This window comes from Notothenia coriiceps, unplaced genomic scaffold, assembly GCF_000735185.1.
Source record: "Notothenia coriiceps isolate Sejong01 unplaced genomic scaffold, NC01 NC01_scaffold00026424, whole genome shotgun sequence".
Lineage (NCBI taxonomy): Eukaryota > Metazoa > Chordata > Actinopteri > Perciformes > Nototheniidae > Notothenia > Notothenia coriiceps.
The window spans coordinates 2,573,629-2,596,167 of NW_011359125.1; the positions used below are offsets into that span (position 1 = coordinate 2,573,629).

At 41.5% G+C, this 22,539-nt stretch overlaps 1 protein-coding gene across 1 annotated transcript in view; it reads left to right on the top strand.

Moving 5' to 3' along the window:
• Nucleotides 1-4,311: 4,311 nt before the first annotated feature.
• Nucleotides 4,312-22,539, top strand: part of api5 (apoptosis inhibitor 5) — a 19,817-nt gene continuing 1,589 nt past the window's right edge. The window contains exons 1-7 of the mRNA XM_010784764.1: nt 4,312-4,405; nt 8,965-9,075; nt 9,455-9,813; nt 10,005-10,109; nt 10,610-10,699; nt 15,693-15,874; nt 16,004-16,097. Of these exons, the coding sequence (XP_010783066.1) occupies nt 4,312-4,405; nt 8,965-9,075; nt 9,455-9,813; nt 10,005-10,109; nt 10,610-10,699; nt 15,693-15,874; nt 16,004-16,097 (1,035 nt within the window). The remainder of the gene's footprint in view (nt 4,406-8,964; nt 9,076-9,454; nt 9,814-10,004; nt 10,110-10,609; nt 10,700-15,692; nt 15,875-16,003; nt 16,098-22,539) is intronic.

The following is a 22,539-nucleotide window of genomic DNA, read 5'->3' on the forward strand; positions in this document are numbered from 1 at the left end:
TGCCTCCTCCTCCTTTTCTCTCTCTAGGGGGGGGGGTAATAGTGGACTTAAGGGGATCTCGTGGTAACTCAAGAAACATTGGTTAGAGAGAGTCTCCCCGCACCCCTCCGCCCGAGGAATAAAGTAATTTCANTTAAAGAGTCCTCTCCTGCTGATGTTCAGGTGTATATCAGTATGTAGTGTCTCTACTTTAAAGAGTCCTCTCCTGCTGATGTTCAGGTGTATATCAGTATGTAGTGTCTCTACTTTAAAGAGTCCTCTCCTGCTGATGTTCAGGTGTATATCAGTATGTAGTGTCTCTACTTTAAAGAGTCCTCTCCTGCTGATGTTCAGGTGTATATCAGTATGTAGTGTCTCTACTTTAAAGAGTCCTCTCCTGCTGATGTTCAGGTGTATATCAGTATGTATCTCTACTTTAAAGAGTCCTCTCCTGCTGATGTTCAGGTGTATATCAGTATGTAGTGTCTCTACTTTAAAGAGTCCTCTCCTGCTGATGTTCAGGTGTATATCAGTATGTAGTGTCTCTACTTTAAAGAGTCCTCTCCTGCTGATGTTCAGGTGTATATCAGTATGTAGTGTCTCTACTTTAAAGAGTCCTCTCCTGCTGATGTTCAGGTGTATATCAGTATGTAGTGTCTCTACTTTAAAGAGTCCTCTCCTGCTGATGTTCAGGTGTATATCAGTATGTAGTGTCTCTACTTTAAAGAGTCCTCTCCTGCTGATGTTCAGGTGTATATCAGTATGTAGTGTCTCTCCTGGGACATGTCTCCGTGCTTTAAGGTTCAGAAAGCTCTTTATTGTTCTCATACTGCCTGTGCTGCAGCACCTCTTTTCACCCTCTGTCTGAAACCAGAGCCCAGTCTGCTCTGATTGGTTAGCTGGCTGGCTCTGTTGTGATTGGTCAACCGCTTAGAGTTGTCCGCTCCTTACCCTATCAGGTACAAACACACAGGGATGTTAGCCTTTACAGAGCATTTATATGCACTAACACCTATTTAACACACTATATGAAAGGGAAAACCCCCAAAGCATAATAAGGCCTCTCCTAATCGTCTACTTAGAATGAAAACTTACATATATGAAGTGTTTATGTAGAAGTTATGTGCTGTCCCCTAAAGCTGAATAACAGACCTGACACTCTCTTGAATGATTCCTTGATATCTTACAAAGGAGACTCGAAACAAGCGGATTCAAATCAAGATTAATGAGAAAAAGCTTCAATACTTACAACTTTGTTTATACTCATAGTACGTTAAATAACATGCACGATATCAAGATGTGTTCTTCAGCACGTCATCATGACCTGTTAGTAAATGACAGGATGTCTATTTTGATATATTTATTTACTTTAACACTTCGTACTTTGCATTTCTTGACTTCCACTGTGCAGTTTGAACGACGAAACGCCACTCTCCTTCCCTCCTCCAGCTCTTCCTCTCTGCCTGATATCTTTCTCTGATATCTCGCCTCCTGAAGCTAATGCTCTCTGCTGTCACTCCTGTCCATCAGCCCTTCTTCCTCTCCCTCTCTCCCTCTCTTCGCCTTCCTCCCTTCCCGCCATCCAGCGGCTCGTATGCGGGAAGTTTCTGACACACTATACACTCTGTAATGTATACACACCCGCCATAATGGAGGCTATCGACGGCTGGTCGGAAGAGTGATGAATGCGTCAAATTAATAATTCATGTCAGTGTTTGGCTGCAGAGGGCCGGGGATGGATCAGCAGTTTGTCTTCTGTGAGAGGATGGATTTCAAGAGAATACATCAGATGCTCGTTTTTAATAACATGTTGACAAGTGGGATAAGACTACAAATCAAATATGCTTTTCAATTGGATGATTTACCAAGACTTGTTATTTCCTTTTTGCATCTGTCTTTGTGTATTTTTCTCACTTTTTCAGTCACAGTTTTGACTTCCCAGACTGTTTGATTTAATTTCCAACCTTTTTGTAATGTATCATCATATCTATCGTTCTTTTTTACGTGACATCCCTTCAGTTTGAGCCTTTTTCAATGATATTCTCTGTTCTTACTTGCTCATGTCATCCCTCTTTTGACAATAAGTTGCTAAATACATTTTAAAGTAGTTAAAGTGTTTAACTTGTTTCCCTCTTCCGGTCACAGCTTCCGGCTTTCCAAGAAAATACTTACTTTTAAAACATTTTATATTTGTATCGTCATCTGTATTCTCTGTAAAGTAATTTAATTTTTACCCACAATTATCAGACATTTTGATGAAGCTAAATAAACCTTTTAACAGTCATTCAATTAGTTTAATGAGTTCCCCCTTTAGTTGAACACCCAGAGGCCCTTCAGATGTCTCTGTGTGTTAAGGTGGACATTATTCCTTCTGCTCCCAGTCTAATCCTTTATTCCAACCAATATCAGGCATTTTAATTGATGATTTCCTGGTCAAAAACCTTCCCCAGGTGAAACCTTATACGACTCTTTAGAAAGGCGATATATTGCGGGTGTTTACCTCGTGAATCCGAGGCTCCCTGCCAGCAATCACACCGTCAGAAAGGCAGGGGAATGTGTGGCCAATCAGGAATGCCGGTGAACCAGCCACCTCTTTCATTTGGGCCCAGAGGAATGTCTGCTGGGTAAATTTTCTGCATCAATCTTAGGTGATGGGGGGGATTTTCCCCTCGTTAGCGGTGTGTGTTTGTGCGTGTGTCTCTCTCCACATGCTCCGTCAGAGATAAGAGGAACGGGCTCCCTGTGAGAAGCCTCTGTGGTCGGCTGTGCATTTATGCAGCGGAGGATAATATTTCCATTGTTCGTGCTGCCTTTATGAGCCTATATTTTATTCATGAATTCCTGAGAGCCACGTCTGACTTCATATGTGCAGGAAACTTTTTCATCTTCCGACCACTGTGGCTGGACTCCAAAATACACCCCACATGATGGATGAGTTTGAGAATAGAGTGAATGATTATGTGATACGTGTCACTGTAGAGAAGACAAACCAGGTATGGGTCAAATTCACAAAGTTTGTTTGGTCGCTGATGGTAATTTGCAGCTCGGCTCAGTCTGTCTTCTGTCCTGATCTGAGGTGTGTTTCTCCTCCACCTCCCTCCCCCCGTCACTCCTTAAAAAGCCATCAGTCATCGCGGCCCCTCTTGTTTTACACTCTCCCCTCTAACTGGTGTTTGATTAATCTGTGGCAGCCAGAGGTTAGCCTGGCGCTAGTGCTCCGCTGCTAACTCACCTCTCAAATCCAAAGGGGAAACCCCGGGAGTGTCACTCAAAGAAATAAAAAAGACGTTTCTGGAAATGGATGAGGTGAGGACCAAAGAGGGCAGAACAAAGGGCGGGAGACTTCTCAGTTCCCATAAACATTTTCCCTGGCGCTGTTTCCTCTGGAGGTGAAACGTCCGTCGTGTGTTAGCATTAGCGCTGGGCTAGTGAGGGGCAAAAGTACACACATCCTTTACTCAAGTAGAAGTACAGATACTCGTGTTTAAAAATACTCTGGTGAAAGTAGAAGTACTGACTAAACTTCTTTACTCAAGTGAAAGTAAAGAGGCTTTGAAATGTACTTCAGTAAAAAGTACCCATAACTAGCAGCTGTTTTAAAGAGTACCTGACCTCCCTTTATATTAATAGAACAATAATGTCATTGTTAGCTAATGAATGTTTCCATGCTGAACAACGGCAACATGACAACGTTTTCATTGGTCCCTCTTCTTTAGAGAAGACCAGGAAATGATGGATACACGGATCGTGTTCAAATCAATAGGCACGCAATGACTCTAAATAATAATGATCACGCCACCAAACACACATTCANCTGTGTGCCTTGGCAGTCTCAGGATCGTGTTCAAATCAATAGGCACGCAATGACTCTAAATAATAATGATCACGCCACCAAACACACATTCAAACTAAAGGAACCAGCCTGTTTGGAAAATGAGAGAAGTATAAAGTACAGGTATTTGTGTTCAACATGTAAGAAGTAGAAAGTACAGGTATTTGTGTTCAACATGTAAGAAGTAGAAAGTACAGGTATTTGTGTTCAACATGTAAGAAGTAGAAAGTACAGGTATTTGGGTTCAAAATGTAAGAAGTATAAAGTACAGGTATTTGTGTTCAACATGTAAGAAGTAGAAAGTACAGGTATTTGTGTTCAACATGTAAGAAGTAGAAAGTACAGGTATTTGTGTTCAACATGTAAGAAGTCAAAGTAAAAAGTCGTCAGAAAAATAAGTGGTGGAGTAAAGTACTGACACCAGAAACATTTACTTAAGTACAGTAACGAAGTATTTGTACTCCACTACTTCCCTCTGAGCTGAAGCTAAGCCTGTAATTATGAGTTCAAACGCTGGAGGAGGCGACCTGCTGACGGACGGGGTGACTGACAGGCCGTCCAGGGGCCTCGCGGGGCCCCTAATGGAGGCTTCTGGTAGACAGCAGCTTGATTTATCTGGCCCCAAATGGAGCTCTAAACATGGCCAAACACAGATCCCACTGTGGAGCAGGACCACCACCACTAACAGGCGGCCCTCTCACTGCCTGTGTCTATGTGTGTATCTCAGAGTGCATGAGGAAGTGTGCATTTCCACCATGTATATGTATATATATGTGTACTCTTGTTTCATTTGGCCATTTGTGTGTTTTCCCATCCATAACTGTGTGTTTGTGTGTAATCATATTTCAGTAGAGTTGTGTCATGCGTGGATGGAGACGTTGTAGAGTGACTGTGTTCGTGTGCAGAAAGTTAGTGTTTGTTCGTATAAGTGCAACATTTTAGTAGATTATCCCTGCTTGTTTATCTTTCCTGTGTTTGCACCAGAGGTCTTTATGGGTTCAAGAGTTTGGACCATATCCAAACGGATTTACGGAGCAGCTACTCAAACCTGACGTGCATAAATATATTTTCAGGAAAAGATACATATAGGGCAGCAGAACGGTACTCAACCAATTAACGAGCAAAACACAACTTCATTCAGGTATGATTTTGAGATGGAACGTGACGTCGGCTCCATGAAATGCTTCTCTTTGTTAAGTATCAGGAACATACGTGGTCTAATTCTAAAAAAACAGTCCTCCTAACTCAATATTTGATCTGTTTTATTTAATCTAAATCATCATTTTGTTCTCAGTTCTCGAAGAAGTACACAGATCATTTACTTAAATAAAATTACAAATACTATGGTATTAAAATACTCCACTGCAAGTCAAAGTCCTGATTTCTAAATGAACATAAGTAAAAGTACAACATTATTAGCATCGAAAAGTACTTTTGTACTTAGAGTACAAAAAATACAAGTACTCATTCTGCACAATTGCATGTTTCTGAATAATATAAAATATAAAAGTCGTATTTGATAAATTAACTTTAATTATCAAAAGTAAAAGTACTCATAATGGATCTTTTTACAGTATTATATTATCATGGTTATTATTTTATCCAGTTTTTATACACGTTAGAGCTGTGGTTGGTCAATTTGGACCAAATTCTGAAATGTTAAATACTATGTACATTAGTACATGCATGCACTGCATTATAACATATCAGCATGTGTTTTTATACATACAAAAAGTAACTGTGAGTTTTATAATAAATGTATTTTGCGTCTGTAATGCAGCGTAGTAGTATTATAAAGTAGTACGAAATGGAAATACTCAAGTAAAGTATAAACATCAAAAAAGTACAATACTTGAATAAATGTACTTAGGTACTTTCCACCACTGCTTTAAGGAGTTTTTTTTAAGGTAAAGTTAAGTATATTTCATTAAATATACGGAGGTTAAGTCCCTCCCATTGGACCTTTTTAGGCTGATGTATATAATACAACATACAACTCATAGACTTGCAAAATAATTGTTTATATAATTAAGCTGGACACCGGAAAGGAAGGAACTCTGCATCTGATAAAATAGTTCAAAATGTTGTACATTACTCAAAGTAATGCATTAAAATATATATATTGGATTGTGGAACTGACCAGTGATTCACATTGGCTTCGTGTATTGGATACAGAGTTGAAGACGTGTGCAAATCTTTATGTGTGTGTGTGCTGCAGCCTGCTTTTATCTGCACTTGTACTCTTGACACAGTTGACTTTCTAGTGTGTTTGAACAAGTGTGTGTTCATGCACAGAGAGTGTGTGTGTGGTGTGTGTGAATGGCAGGCTCTTAGGTGCTCTGTGTGTTTGTGTATCAGATTAAAGGGCCGACGGGAGCCGAGGAACTTCCTCCCTCTCTCTCTCAATCATTTTCTGACTTCCTTCAGGAGATGTTTCACCCCAGGTACACACACATGTACACCCATCAGTGCTTTCTCTCTCTCTCTAAAACACACACACACACACACACACACGCACGCACGCGCGCGCACACACACACACACACACACACACACACACACACACACACACATGCACACACACATGCACACACGCACACACATGCACGCACGCACACGCACGCACACACACGCACACACACACACAAACACACACACACACATGCACGCACACGCACACACACACACACGCACGCACGCGCGCACACACACACACACACACACACACACACTAAGACCCCTCTGGAGGCTGAATGGAGCACAGAGGTGTGAGTCGTGTGACGGTGGTCTGGTTTGTTTTTCCTCCGACAGTCTGTTTATGTGACTGTCTGTCTTATCACTGAAAGGCTGTCTTTCATTCAGCTGACTGACGAGCGATGCTGGGTGTGTGTGTGTTTGTATGTGTGTGTGTTTGTGTGTGTGGGGTGAGATTTTGTCTTTTCCTCCCACGATGATTAGCCTCCTGAGGCTATTGCTAGGTGCTCGCTGTAGATATTGTGGTAAGAACAGTACAAGTAGAACCAGTCTACAATTTCAAGTAGTACAAATAACTTTTTGAAAAAAGACTAAAATTAAACGTTTTCACGATCCAAACAGGTTGTTCTCCACTCATGCATTTGACCACCCCTTCCCTGTCTCTCCGCTCACAATGTCCGGTTAAAATTAATTTAAATAAATGAGAATATGCAGCCCAGAAATCAACCAATGTTGAGAAGAAATATTTGATTATTAGGACATAAATCTTTAAATTCCAGGAAACAAGACGTCATTAAAAATGTTGTTTGGAGTTAAACTGATTCAGATTGGCCTGTGTTAACCCTCGATATATCAGCGGGATCAGATAACCGTTCAGTGACAGAGTTTTAGTTTTCAGCCCCGCCCTGATCTCCAGACGCAGTCCAGTCTGGATCTAATTCCTCCCAGTTCCCTCAGGCTTGATCAGATCATATTTCATTTCATTTATCGCCATATTTTAATCAAGTCCGGGTCATTAAACGCTGCAGCTGGAGAACACGATCCACATCGGTTCCAGCAGTCCATCGAGTAGGAAAGTCGTGTAAAAACAATCGCAGAAGGAGGAAGAGAGGAGCGCAGAAGTTCTGTTCTTTTTCAGACAGACACAGATGACCTGCCAGAGGATTTCCTCATAGATGTGGTGGAGCTGGAGGAGAATTTATTATTAACACCTGGATGTGGTCGGGGGGGTGGGGGTCAGAGAGGGAAGGAGCAGATGGTGAAATGCAGAGAAAGAGAGACGAGATAGACAGAGGGAAGTAAAACAAGGCAACAGAAATACAAAGGATGAGACTTTTGGATAAGCCAAATATTTAAAAAATGACGAGTGAGATTAAGAGAACATGGCAGGAAGAGAGTGAGAAATGGAAATAAGAAAGCACAAATAAGAGGAACAGCTTTGAAAGATTTGGGAGGGTGCATAAATTATAATGCAGGACTAATGCAGTCAAAAAGATATTTGCATAAAGTGAAGATACAAATACAAAGGTCTCAAATGTGGATATGCCAAGTATAAAGAGATGTTGAAAGGGAGATTTATGAGGCGATGACTTGAGGAGTTTAAGAGGAGATAAGTTCCTGTGATGGCGGACATACTGTGTTCTGCCAATACGATCTAATACAAGAAACGCTGCAGTGATTAAAATAGATTTGAAAGCCAAACGGAGACAATTGTAAAGCAAAAAGTGTGTGGGAGCTTTAGGATAACCCAAAAAGCATAACAGAAGATGAACTAATGTTGAAAAAGCAGTGGAGATGGAAGTCATGTGCAAACAAAGATGTGATCAGGCAGATGTGGGGAGAGAGAAATTCTCCTCTCCTACCTGTGATCTGATACGGCAGCTGAAAGAATCAAAGATCAAATCTGACATTGTCTGTTTCAGTTCCTCTTCATCTGCCTTCATCACCACAGAGCACAGACAAAAGAGAACGTGAAGTAAACACAAGATGGAGAAAGTTCACTGAAGGGTTTCCGCGGGGTCATAAAAACTCTTACATTTGATGATCAGAATTTAAGGCCTTAAAAAGGTCTTAAATATGATCGAAAAAATAAGTAAGGTCTTAAATATGATTTAGAAGGTCTTAAAAAGTCAGTAATTTGGTATCTTCAAATCTACTTACAAATAAATATGGGGAAGTTTAAGTTCAACCGTATTTAGTTGGAAAACATCGAATGTAGTGCTTGGTTGAAACCAGTGGAGGGAACGTGTTTGAAGCCCGTTTGTTTTGCTAATGTAGCGTTAGCTAGTGNACCGTTATAATTAATGTTAAACCTGAGATTCGACTAGAGAACAAATAAATAATAGAATAATGGTCATGAGATCTCGGCATTGCACAAACAAACAAATCTCATCTTTAAAATCAACATTTGCCTTCACTGGTGAGAGAAAACAAATCCCATCACAGTCATTTGTGGGACTTACCCTTCTAGTATTGAACAAACAATGAAAAAATACATAAAATATGAAGAAAAACGATTATGCAATCTAATTCATAACACCCGCCATCATTATTTTTTAAGTATCGAAACCGGATATGATTTCGGTACGGTATACCGTAGCCACCAGTAACCGGTATTTCGGTGATACCGGTATGCATCCCTAGCTCTGATTGTCTAATATTAAATATACTTTTCCAAGAATATCTACTGAAGAATCCACCTTTTTTTTTTGTTGTGCTTCCAGATGATACAGCAGAGTTCAACCAAGTGACCGGATCACTTATTGCTATCTTCAAGATGGATGCTAAAGGTGAGTGTTGTTTTCTTATTAATGTTCTTGTATGCATTTAAATGATTCATCCCAGTTCAGAGCTGTGCCTAAAGGCGACAGTGGTAAACATTACATTCTTACTCTTCCGCTCTAATTATATCCCGTAGTAGGACTTCCTTCTACCTGTTTAAATATTTAGTTGTAACCTGTGGTGTTTTTTAAGTTGACTTGTTGGCCGTGTGAAACAAAATATATATTTTGGCCTGTTTTAAGTCGGTGTCATTCTATCCAGTAGATCTGCATGTTTACTGGATTTAACTTCTTGTGTATGTCATTATTATTGCATCCTGGGTAATCCCATTGCGTTTGTAATTATTAAATTGCATTGACGCAACCCCTTCTCTCTGTTGTCCTCCAGGTACTCTTGGCGGTCTCTTCTCTCAGATCCTGCAGGGAGAGGACATCGTTCGGGAAAGGGCCATCAAGTTTCTGTCCACCAAACTGAAGACCCTGACAGAGGAGGTCATGACGAAGGAGGTGGAGGACCATGTCTTTGCAGAAACAAAGAAGGTTCTGGAGGACGTGACGGGGGAGGAGTTTGTCCTCTTGATGCGCGTGGTGTCCAACCTGCGGGTGCTGCAGACGGTGAACGGGCGGCAGCAGCTGGTGGAGCTGGTGGTGGAGCAGGCCTTCCTGGATCAGGCGCTGAACACGGCCGACCCCGACCTCGTGGACCGCCTCCTGCAGTGCACCCGCCAGGCGCTGCCCCTCTTCTCCGTGAGTAACACACATTCACTTTACAGCCAACACCGTGTATTATCAAGAAAGTAAGCTAATCGCCCAATCCCAAAGTTACTTCTTCAATTCGCCAAAGTCATTCAGTTTACCGAGAAGACCATGAAGCTCAAGATTGAGAAGTTTACTGGGATTAAAGCGTGAAATAATCGTGGTTTTCTCCTCTCCTGTAGAAAAACGTCCACTCGACACGTTTCATCACGTACTTCTGTGAACACGTGCTGCCCAACCTCAGCGCCCTGACGAGTCCCGTGCCGGAGCTGGACATCCAGCTGGAGGTGAGTTCTGGCTTCATATTTATTGAGACACAAGTCAAATGTAGGTAGACTTGTGAATTCCCGTAGTTATTTAAAATGTGTTTTTACATACCACTGATTAGGTTTCTACACATATTTGTCTTGTTTTTTAATCATTGTAACTGAATTGAGGGTTGCAATGCCAATTTGCTAATTCAAAAACATGACAATATGGAGTTTATTTAATTTACATTTTCATCAATTAAATCAAAAATGATGTTGCATATTGAATTGCCAATGGCTCAATGCAATGCCATTTGAATTAAAGAGGCCAGAACAAACTAAATATGGCCACTGTTGTGATGTGTGACATTGGGTGAGAGGTCGTAGTGAACAAAGTGCGCGTGGCAGCCACCTGTCGGAGGCGTCAGCCGCTGCATGTTGTTAATGGGTCATTAGTCTGCTCCACACAACACTGTTTCTCATTAGCAGTGCACATTACACTGGGTGAGGGATCTGCTAAGCTGTGTGTGTGTGTGTAGGTGCTGAAGCTGCTGGCTGAGATGAGTCCATACTGTGGAGACATGGATAAGCTGGAGCCAAACCTCAGCATGCTGTTCACCAAGCTGGTGGTCCAGCTTATCCATGTCTCCACAGTATGGACTCATCTCAGCCAGCAGCTTCAGCACCTACACACANACACCACACACACACACACACACAACAGCAACACACGACACACACACAACCACACACACAACACACACACACACACGACACACACACACACGACACAACACACACACTACACACAACACACACCACAGCAACACAACACCACCACACACGACACACACACACACACACACGACACAAAGAAAACGGCAAAGTACTAAATTACTTTCACAGCTCAACACAGACACACAAACAAATTTATTCACACACAACTTAGTGTAATGTTTCGGTGGTCACAGAACTAGTACTAATCGCTAGAACTCTTTCATTGTCTCATAACATCCGAAACAATTAGTTGCACAATCGGTAGTGTTATCGCAATCGTAAACCTGGAGTAATTGAAACGTAATCGCCGACGATCGAAAAACTAATCGAAGCGATGAGTGTCTGCATGCAATACCATCAAAAGTGAGTCCGATCGGTTTAGAGAATCGAGGTTAATCACAGTCTAAAGTGAGCCTGGTGTTGGTTTTGGTAGTGAGTTGGCCGACACGCTGCACACACCACACTACACACACACACACACACAGCACGACACACAACACACACACACACTTACACAACACACACACGACACACGACGACGAGCGAGAGCGGGCACACACACACACGACACACACCACACCACACACCACCACACACACAACCACCACACACACGACACACCAACCGAGTCCAGAGAGACCAGACCTGGACGTAGTTCACGAGTGCAGCAAGCTTACAACCTGGCAATACCCTGTGACTCACACATGTATAACACACATAGCAGAACCCCTTGACACAAAAAAACGACACACGACACACACACACACAACACACACACACGCACACACACACACACACACACACACACACACCACACACACACACACCACACACACACACACACAACGACACACACACACACACACACACACACACACACACACACACACACATACCACAACACCACGATTAAACATAGTGCTTATGAGAGAAACAAAACAAGCCCGGTTCTTATTGCCGGAACAAAAACAGTAAATACTGGTTTTCGGGTCGCGTGCGTGCGTGTGTCTTTGTTGTTTGGGAATAAGGAAGAGTGAGAGGATACGGCCAGCATAAAATAGTACATTTCGTTTTTATTTTCCGACACAGTAAAGTAAAGCTGTAGTAAAAAATCAGGAACATTCAAAGGGTGAAAGAAAGGTGTATAAGGACAGCTCGAGTCGAATAAGTACTACCAGGACAGCCATATTCTGTGGTATTCGATATCCCAATTACAACAACCTGAAGGTCCATTCCGTGAAGTATTAGTTACAACATTACGTAGTTAATGATCATTAAGGTTATATAGGACAAGAGTTATCGATGTGGAGTGTGTTGGAGTATGTTTGTGAGTGTGTGTGTGTGTGTGTGTGTGTGTGTGTGTGTGTGTGTGTGTGTGTGTGTGTGTGTGTGTGTGTGTTGCCCCCACCATGCATGTTTGCTTTTCTCTCAATGGTCTGCTTTGAAGGACAGAGGGGAGAGAAGTTAGTGAAGGTGGGAGAGGAACAGGGGAAAAATGAGGAGAACTCTGGGAATGTACGGCAACAAGATAAATATCCTTGGCTTGGCGTCACGAGTCCGCCATACTCTCTCTCTGACTCTGACACACACACACACACACACTGATTACAGAGTAAATATGTGTTATCGTATAAATCAGCCATTGTTTGTGAGGCGGAAGCAACACACACACACACAAACTCACACACACAGACATGTTGACTTTCGAGAAAGGGAACTGGTGGAGGTGATCAGTCATGTAGGGACACACACACAGACACAGACACACAAACACACACACACACACCACATGTATTTATGACATACCTGTACCTATACAAACACAACAACAGAAAACAGCGTGGCAGGCTACATTTTACAAACCTAATCTTGTCTTGAAACGACATCCCTATCGAGCTGAAAACAGGGATGGGTTATACATGTGGACGTTTCCCGGTAGAGAAGAAAAGCCGATTTATTTTTAGCTCTGACGGAAATAATCTGAAATCATCGCTTCTATGTTTTAAATATCAAAAGAAATGCAGGTTATATCTACAGTGAAAGCAGTGCTGACCAGTAGACCAAGTTTTTGATCAATCTGCAACATATTTTACATTTTAATACGTCAAGTAATTTTTCTAAATCTTTTTTCAGCCCTTTAACCATGGAGATATATTTTTATATTTGTCCATATTCAACTGAACTCAATATTTTTCTGACATTTTATAAACCAAACCATTGTTCGAAAATAACTGACAAATGAATCAATAATGAGTTAAATGTTAGTTTCAGCCCTTTTGACTTTTTCTTGTCTGCTGTCCAATATACAAACACTACTATCATCAAAACTATGCTAAATATATAATCTTTAGCAGATTATCACGAAGCTGCTTTCAATCGGCAAGACGTGCTCCTTGTATGACAGAAGCACTTTGATGCATAGCATATCAAAGGATTTGAGAGGATTTGGATTCAATGAAATGCCCTTCAATATACACTTTAGGAATCGGTAGGTTGGTGTCTATCTACGCCGGGATCCTGAGTCGAGGCTGATCCTGTTGCTGTGGTCGTGTGTCCTGGATCCTGAGTTCTGGATTAAGTCGTGGACTTCGAGTCGTGGCTGAACCTGTCTCTGCGGTCCTGCCTGACTCTCATCATACTACTTCCCTGATGGCTCCCACAAGATTGCTGACATCCTCGTGGATTCATCTTCCTATTATACACACATGCATTTCCAAACATTTGGTCTACCTATGTTGTAAATGTATTATCTCTTCAATTTACACACGGCATCTATTGCACGTCTGTCCGTCCTGGGAGAGGGATCCCTCCTCTGATGCTCTCCCTGAGGTTTCTCCCATGTTCCCCTTTAAACTGGGGTTTTCTCTGGAAGTGTTTCCTTGTACGATGTGAGGGTCTAAGGACAGAAGGTCTAAGGACAGAGGGTGTCGTGTTGTCATACTGATATTCTGTACAAACTGTGAAGTCCACTGAGACAAATGTAACATTTGTGATATTGGGCTATATAAATAAACATTTATTGATTGATTGAAGGATGACAGGAAAATAGAAGCTGTTTAGAAAGACTTTGAGTATATAGTGTTTAAACTAGTTTGCAGCTATGGATCTGAGGAAGCATTTAGGGGGAAAATCTTGCAAAGAAAAGTCACATTTTCTCTAACTTAGCACTTCTACTGAGTCTGTGAATAGGATGATTGAGAATCAAGAAAATGGAATATCTGCACATAACCAAAAGCAGGAACCGTTAGCACATGTCTGAAACTTAAAAACCTTGAATCTCTCATGTGATTACAGCCCTACATGTGACTGTATCTGTAACTCAGAGACGTAAACATACACACACACACACGCTTTCCAGCCTGCGCACAAAATCCATTAGCCACAGCTCTGAATGCAGATCTGTATATATTGTTCCAGTGTATTATAGTTCAACAGACTGCCAACATTTTACCATTGTGCATATGGTTTTCATACACGCAGACCACATGACGCACGCCATACACAGCTATATTTATGGCTAATTAAATAATGGAATGACACGCACACACAGGCATCATTGTTGAAATGGCATTTCCTTAACGAACAGGAATTTATTAATCAGAAATCAGATGCATGCGGCAAATTCCCTTCATCATGTGGCCACAGTGTGCGTGTTCATATATACAGCATACTGTATGTATACCTCTAAAAAGTGGGTGTATCCTTTACAGAGTGCTGCTGTTTAAACAAAACGATTGGATCAGACATTGAACACAACGGGACTGATAGCATTTACTTTGCTATGAACTTTAATTTCAACTCCCACTTATGTGTTCACCGTCATACACTAGAGTCATGTTGCTGCAAACTTCACAAAACTTATTTTTACTCAATCAACACGAGTATTAGACGCATAGTGACCTTTAACCTTTTCCCTATACTGTCTGATTGAAGAGGACATATGCTACCCATTGTCAGGTGTATATTAGTATGGTTGAGCCTTTGCAGACCATTCACTAAAACCTAAATAATACACTATAGGGAAGAGAAAGCCCCAAAAAGCCTAACAGGGCCCATTTAAATACTTTATTAAAGGGTAGTGAAGACAAAAGGGAGATAGAGATCACTTGTTTGAGGAAATCCATCAGCCTTGTTCTGTTATAATACATTCCAAATGTAGTTCACGTGATTGTTTAATATTTCACTGATGTACGGCCTTGTGCTTTGGCAATACTGTGTTTTGATTTGGTCATGCCAATAAAACACACACACACACACACACACACACACACACACACACACACACACACACACACACACACACACACACACACCATGTATACATCACTTCAGGGGACATTACATTGACTTACATGCATTTCCTGGAGACTTATCCNCACCTCATAATCAAAACACACATCAGCTGGTTTTCACCACTGATCCATTACGAGCTGTTACTACTTTAAACATTTCCATTCATATTGTTGCACATCCTCTTAAGTGCTTTCTGCTGTGGCCTACTAAGGATACATTTTCTTGCAATTTATTTTTGACGTATTCACTTTCCTTGGTCATATTGGATTTAATTTTTCTTGTAAAACATTAATCCAGGGTGCAGCACTGTATTTTATCTCTTTCATATGGACGTATTTTTCTACCAAAAATCTTAGGACTGGTCAGGTGTTACTTGAAATCTGAAAACAAATGTTTTAAAGGCAGTTCAAAACTGACAAAGAGTTTGAAACACTGATTTATTTGATATCTCTTTGCTCCTGTTAACGCGTGTGGTCCCAGTTGTTTGACGATAAAGCAAACGAGACAAAGATATATCGTTCATGGTGTTAAACGTTTTGTTTGTCTGTGTAGGAGTTCATGCCTCTGCCACCAGATGAGGCGGAGAACGGGGAGAGCTCAGCGATGGAGGAACCCAAACTGCAGTTCAGCTACGTGGAGTGTCTCCTCTTCGGCTTCCACCAGCTCGGCAAGAAGCTGCCCGACTTCCTCATCGAAAAAGTGGACGCCGAGAGCCTCAAAGACTTCAAGATCAGGTGAGGGAGTGAGGCCAAATCATGAAGTCCCTAAAACAGCTCCAGGGGTTTAATTAGTAAAGGAACATGAGGTCTGGATATTCTGAGCGTGTTTGTGGTTTTCTTACGGATGTGCTTTTTGTTCGACAGGTTACAGTACTTTGCCAGAGGCCTGCAGGTTTACATCCGACAGCTGCGAGTAGCACTGCAAGGAAAGACGGGAGACGCTCTGAAGACCGACGAGGTAACGACTGACTTTCTTTACTTATCTTTGATTGCTTTGTCTGGGTGGAAACCTAATAGAGAGGTGAAGTCCTGCCCATCTACTTCCGCTCCATGGGACCTTATTTCGGAAAAAGTATGTATTGAAGTCAATGGGGAGAGAAATATTATCTTTCGATCACATATGATGTTTGTCAATCTTAAAAATTCATTTCCATGTCAACAAAGTTACAGTTTGTCTTAAAACTGTTGAAATATAAGACTATGAAAAATACGCAACTAGAAAGACTACAAATCCCAGAATCCCGGTCCCGCATGCTGGCTCTTAGAATCGACTAACTCCCCTTGTGTGTGTACAGCTCTCAACATGCCCAGACTTGTAGTGATTTTCACCTCTTTAAATACTTGTCGCCTCCTTCTGAAAGAAAGAAGTGAATTGTGCCAACGTGACGGCCGTCTTGGTGTGTGGTGCGAGACGGGAGATGTAGTTCATTGAGCGGTTNAGAAATTAGGTATCTTCAAATCTACTTACAAATAAATATGGGGTAAGTTCAACCGTATTTGGTTGGAAAACATCGAATTTAGTGCTTGGTTGAAACCAGTGGAGGGGAACGTGTTTTAAGCCCGCCGCACCTTTTACAAAATAAATTAGCGTTTGTTTTGCTAGTGTAGCATTAGCTAGTGTAGCGTTAGCTAGTGTAGCGTTAGCTAGTGTAGCGTTAGCTAGTGTAGCGTTAGCTAGTGCAGCGTTAGCTAGTTTAGCGTTAGCTAGTGCAGCAGCTCCCTCAACAACACTGGGGGACCTCCGGGCGATGTTTGGGTCTACGTCAACCCTAAAAGCGGAGGTGCTGTGGATGCTAAATACCGTAGCTAAACACCAATCATACAAAAGCATGAAGACTGACTATAGCTCTTGACACACACACACACACACACACACACACACACACACTTTTTGGCTAACACAGTTCTGTGTACGGTTATGTTCAGTCTTCGTTCTTATGTTGAACGTGAATACATTTACTTTTTAAGTAATTATGGGACGTGTTTCTTCTTTCATAGCAATTTTCCTTCATACTTTCTTGCCGTGAAATAGGTCTTAAATTCTATTCAAAGTGGTCTTAAAAAGTCTTAGATTTGAGTTGGTGAAACCGGCAGGAACCCTGTTAAAGATAAGACTCATCCTTTAACAACGGAAAACAATCCATTTATTTGATAGAAAGATCTTTATTATACATGCTACATATACATACATGATACACTATGTATTACTTTTACCCAAGGTGATCTGCCTCGTATAGTTAACACTGCTCAGGTTGTTGTCACATGTTGATACTGACCTGTTGTTGTTTTTTGTTGTTGTAACCCCAGAGCAGCGCGGCGGCTTCAGGGGCCGAGGACGAGGCTTCAGAGGCAACAGGAGCCGAGGCCGGCCCTACTGAGACCCCCCGCACACACACAGTACATATTGCTCATTGAACTGCATCACATCAGGATCTTTTCCGCATCAAGACGGACTATTTGTCACTACTGTTCTTTTTTTTTTTTTTTTAAACTGGTCTCCACTTCTTTTTCACTTTCTATCTCGCACATCCAGCTCCAGTCTCTGTGTCGTTGTTTGATTGGGGTTCAGTTTCCAGTCTTCAGAATATCCCACACCAAGACTTTTCAACATTTACTCCCCATAATCCTCTTGGGCAATAGTTATAGTAAACCTAAATGTTTTCCCCCTTTCATTAAAAATAAATATTCTGTGTATTTTTGTGGAAAAAAAGACCGCCAAGATGTGTCTGATAAATATTTTTTGTCGGCTTGTTGTAGGGAAAGTTAAAGATCCTCTTGTTTGAGATGTTGATGAATGCATTTTATTTCTACCTTTTTATTTAATCTTTTTTTTTTTATTAGATCTTAAGTTGAATTGGCTCACTCTGCTACTTTGTATGAATCAATGAGATTTCATTGGATTTTTATCATAAACTTGTATGGAAGTATGAACTTTTGTCCTCATTACTTGTGTTTTTAAGTCTGGTATCCAGACAACGATGGAACTCCACACACTTCTGCTGCTTCGAATGTACTTTCCGCATGTTTCAATCCTTTTCCAGACTTTATTTCCACCCATTCAGTCCTCTGACGATCTCTCATTCATTCATCATATGTTCTATCCATCCTCCCTTCTTCCCGCTTGTTTCTGTTTTTCACATCTATCTCGACTGAAGCAGAGTGGGGAGACGGTAATTTTAGCCTACGATCTGGCATCTACATTCAGAAAACACGCATACACCAAAGTGCCTCCTCAGCAGTCTGCAGCAGCACTGCCTCAGCCCACTGTGTGTGGGGGGGGGGTTTAGCTTTGAAGTAGAATCAGGGTGTCCATAATTAAACGGGCTATAAATAGTTGCTGCCATATTTAGAAAACTTTATTTGAGACACTGGTGGTGGAGGATCTGCTTGCTCTGTCCTCTTTTTATAAACGTGCGATAACTTCATGCTAAAAATACTAAAAGTGTAGTGTATCTTAAACGTTTGGCTGGCTTTAATATTTGCTGTCATTTTCAATAGATCAGTATTCAACCTGGAGACCTGCTGCTAGGGTTACATTCAGGTGTGTCCTTCAATGCTTTCAGTAGTTTCTCGGTGTTAAAACTGTAGATGGTCCGGAGCACAAATTGGATGTGAAAGTTGAAAACATTCTTATCCAACTTTAATCAAACTAAACCTACCTGACCTCAATACGAATCTTTATCCTCGAGTGTTACTGTTATTTATACTCTTATCAAAAGCCAAATTGAGTTCCTACACGATATGCAATAATGACTTGTGTTTTTTAAATGTCCAGGGGGATGCTTTGGCGCAAGGGCCGAACTTGATTTTCTAAAGGGGAAGTGTTTAACAGAGGCATCTGAGAATAGTTGTAATCAAATAAACAAATATACCCAATTTATTTTTTGAGAAGTTGCAAATGAGATGCCATCGACCGTTATTTATACCCGTGAGGAAATTCAGGAGTTTAAAGCAGTGGAAATGAAAAAACAGGACAGTACATATTCACAAGAGGATAACAATTAATAAATACACTAAATAAATAATAATATATTTTATTTTTAGGTGCCTTTCATGACACCCAAGGACACCGTACAATTTGTTAAAAGAAAACGCTAATAGGCAACAGAACATGATAAAAACCCAAACAGGAAATCATGGAGACAATCAAGTGGACACAAATGAAACATAATGGGGAGCACTACAGTGAGTAAATGGTATGAAAGGCATCTGCTTCACTGTCAGAAATAATATACCTCTAGTTAAGAATGTGCTTGGAGATAAAGCATCCTTTTGGTGGTCCTCTTTAATATGCAGAAGGAAGTTACCAGTGTTTCTTAGACTGACTTTGTTCTTACGGAAGTGCGTTAAATGTTTTTAAAGGAACATACATGTATATATCTCAAATGAGAACTAGAAGCTTGTCCATCTTAAAATAGTCTCTGGTCATGGCAGACTCTCCCCTGCAGGGGGCGACCCAGACCAGGGTTTTCCTCGCAGAGCAACCAGATCTATTTTTAGCCCAAACCCAACGAGTCACTTAAAGCTTTCATTATGTCTTTTTGTCTCTCTTTGTATTTCTGCTCGGTATAAGAGGCACGGAGGAACACTGCGATGCTGGCGAGCAATGCAGAGGACAGAGACAACACGAAACTAAATCACCATCCCTTTATTTTATGGATGCGAATATTAATATGTGTTTGTCAATTACTGTTTAAGCGTCTTGCTCAGTCAGAGCTGGAATGAAATAAGACTACAACGGCGAAAACGAATACAATGCAACACAAATTGGTTATTTTTGATGCAATGTATGTGTTTAATTGTATATTTGTGTGAATATACATTGAGTGATGCTTGGATTTATTCATCGACATTCTTTACGATGCATTATTTCCTTTTCTCTTTGTTAACTAACGTCATGTTTCCTTCTCACTGAGTGTTAGGCTGATGGCTTTTGTCTCTATTTTTTTCGCAGAGATACTGTACATCATTTTGCTCAGGCATCATGGTGCGTTTAAGGTCTACGTGTTATTCTCATTTCAGGACAGAAGGGGGCGCTATACAACCGAGATACAGCCTCTCCTCATTGATCGTGACCAGGTATTTCCCAAACCAGCCAGCCAGCCAAAGCCTCGCACATGCGTTTTTACGCGCACACGCACACACGGTGGATCTGAAAATAATCAGGAGGAGGAGGAGGAGGAGTGGGCGGCTGCAGCAGGAGAGGAAGCGAAGAAGATCCTCAGAGAGAGAAGGAAGGCAGCAGCGGCTGTACTGAGTCCATGTGAGAGTAGCAGTGAAGGTAAATCAATAGTCCTGAAGCACGAGGTGGAGCTCAATGGGTTTCCTCACTTTACCACCAACCTTTGGGTGGGGATAAAACCTACTGTACCCCAAAACCATGAGGCGACATGTACACTGTGCACGCTGAGGGTTTCTGTTTCCTACACATTACAAATATGTCATTCTGTTTTGCAGGCTTGTGTTGCTTTGGTGATCTCAAATCATCTAAAAGTTGGTTAAGTCACACTGCCTTTTTGTGGCGTGTGCTTTTACTTGATAGCCTTCTCTAGTAAATGTTTGTGTTGCCTTCAGTGCATCTTATTTTGTTGGGTAAAAAAATCATTCTCAACACAAGTATTGTCTCCTGAAAAGAAAGTGTAACTGAGGGCTAAAATGTAAATATATGGTTATATAAGGTTACTTAAGCGTATGGCCAATTGCTGTTATTACTAATGTAACCTATAACAGTTGGACATGAGGAGGGAGGCGCGTGGCGCAGTGGACTAGTGCGCTGGTGTTCGGATCTGGGGAGCACAGGTTCAAACCCCACTGCAGTCAGCATGTCGTTGTGTCCCTGAGACACTTCACCCCAAATTGCTCCTGTGGGGATTGCCCACAGTATTGAGTATGGAAGTCGCTTTGGATAAACGTCACAAGTGTCATGTAATGATACAGCTGGCCAACTACATTTTAAAACATACCTTTTAGAGCAGTTTGCAACATGTTCTCGACCTCCCATGCCCAAGTTTGGTTCCAAAAATGATTGTATTTCCTTAACACCACAGTTTCTCTCTTACCTGTCCTTCAGGCCTCATGATTTACTCCTTCATTGTCAAGGTTAACTTGTTTTAGAGGGAAAAGGACAACATCTTATGGACCATAGACATGTAGAGGACATTATGTTTTGGGGTCTCTTCAGGACTCTGTTATCTCACCACAAACATAGTGAACTGTCCTTGGTGCTGAAATCACAACAGGCTTGAATCAGGCAGCCATAATGCAACCAATGGGATTTGTTCTTTACAAAGATTGTAAGGACTTAATTTCCCAACAGTGACAGCAGCATTTGATTAAAAATGAACACATGAAATGCTTGTCTTTAGTGCTTCACCAGACTTGCGTGTATAGAGCGTAAGTCTAAAAGCATCATGTCGTAGGCCATGTCCAAAATGAGATACCTTGAACGTATTTATTTGGAATCTGATAAGATGTACAATTGAAAGAAGTGCTTTTCTTTCTTACCTCTTGCTCCTTTAGAGGTCAGAGTTCATGGTCAGTGCTTTTTCTTGTGGAATGATGCCCTTACTTCCTGCACCCAGCATCATAAGCTGTTTATTTTCACGCAGTAATTTATTTTCTATCTAACCGATCACCTTTCAGTCTCAAACCTCGTGATGCCCTTTAACTGCAGCGTCCCTGATCCAGTGAGGAATCAGTGTCATGTGTCGACCCTGGATGTACTCGAAAAAACCCCATTTCATATCAGTCGTGAAAAGGGAACTTTTTCTTCCCTTTTTTATTTATATATTTAAAAAACGCACCGTCCGCCCCCTCATGTACAAGGCTGGGAATAGTAACAGCACTGTGAGGCTGAGCTAAATATAGCAGCCAGTGAGTGTTAACATGTCAACTCCAGCAGCAGTGCAGGGAAGCGGCTGTGGAAGCACACAGCATCGCTAAAAATACCAACCAGCCTCTATCTGCTGCTGTTTATCACATGCTCAATGGTTTATTTACAAAAGACACGATCGTTCCTCCTGTCGCTCGACGACAACATGATATTTGAAGAGAGGTGTGCACCCTCTCGGCGTCTGAAAAGACAGAAATGATAGCAAATTACCTCCTTCATTTATTCCATCTTTAAAGTGAGACATTCAGGAAGTGAAAACGGTGATTAAACTGATTTCTGCACCGGGGGGTTTTCCCCTCAATCCCCCCCCCCCTCATCATTATCTCGATAAAGCCGCATCCTCTGCCGATCTCCTGATACCTATTTACACGATGATGGAGGAAGGGTTTGAACACTTTCTGGATCAAAGAGTGGATGGTTGGATTTTGGGAGGGGTGTGTGTGTGTGGGGGGGGGGTAGTTTATTTTTATCCCGACCGCCTTTTCAGAAATAGAAGTATAGAAAAAAC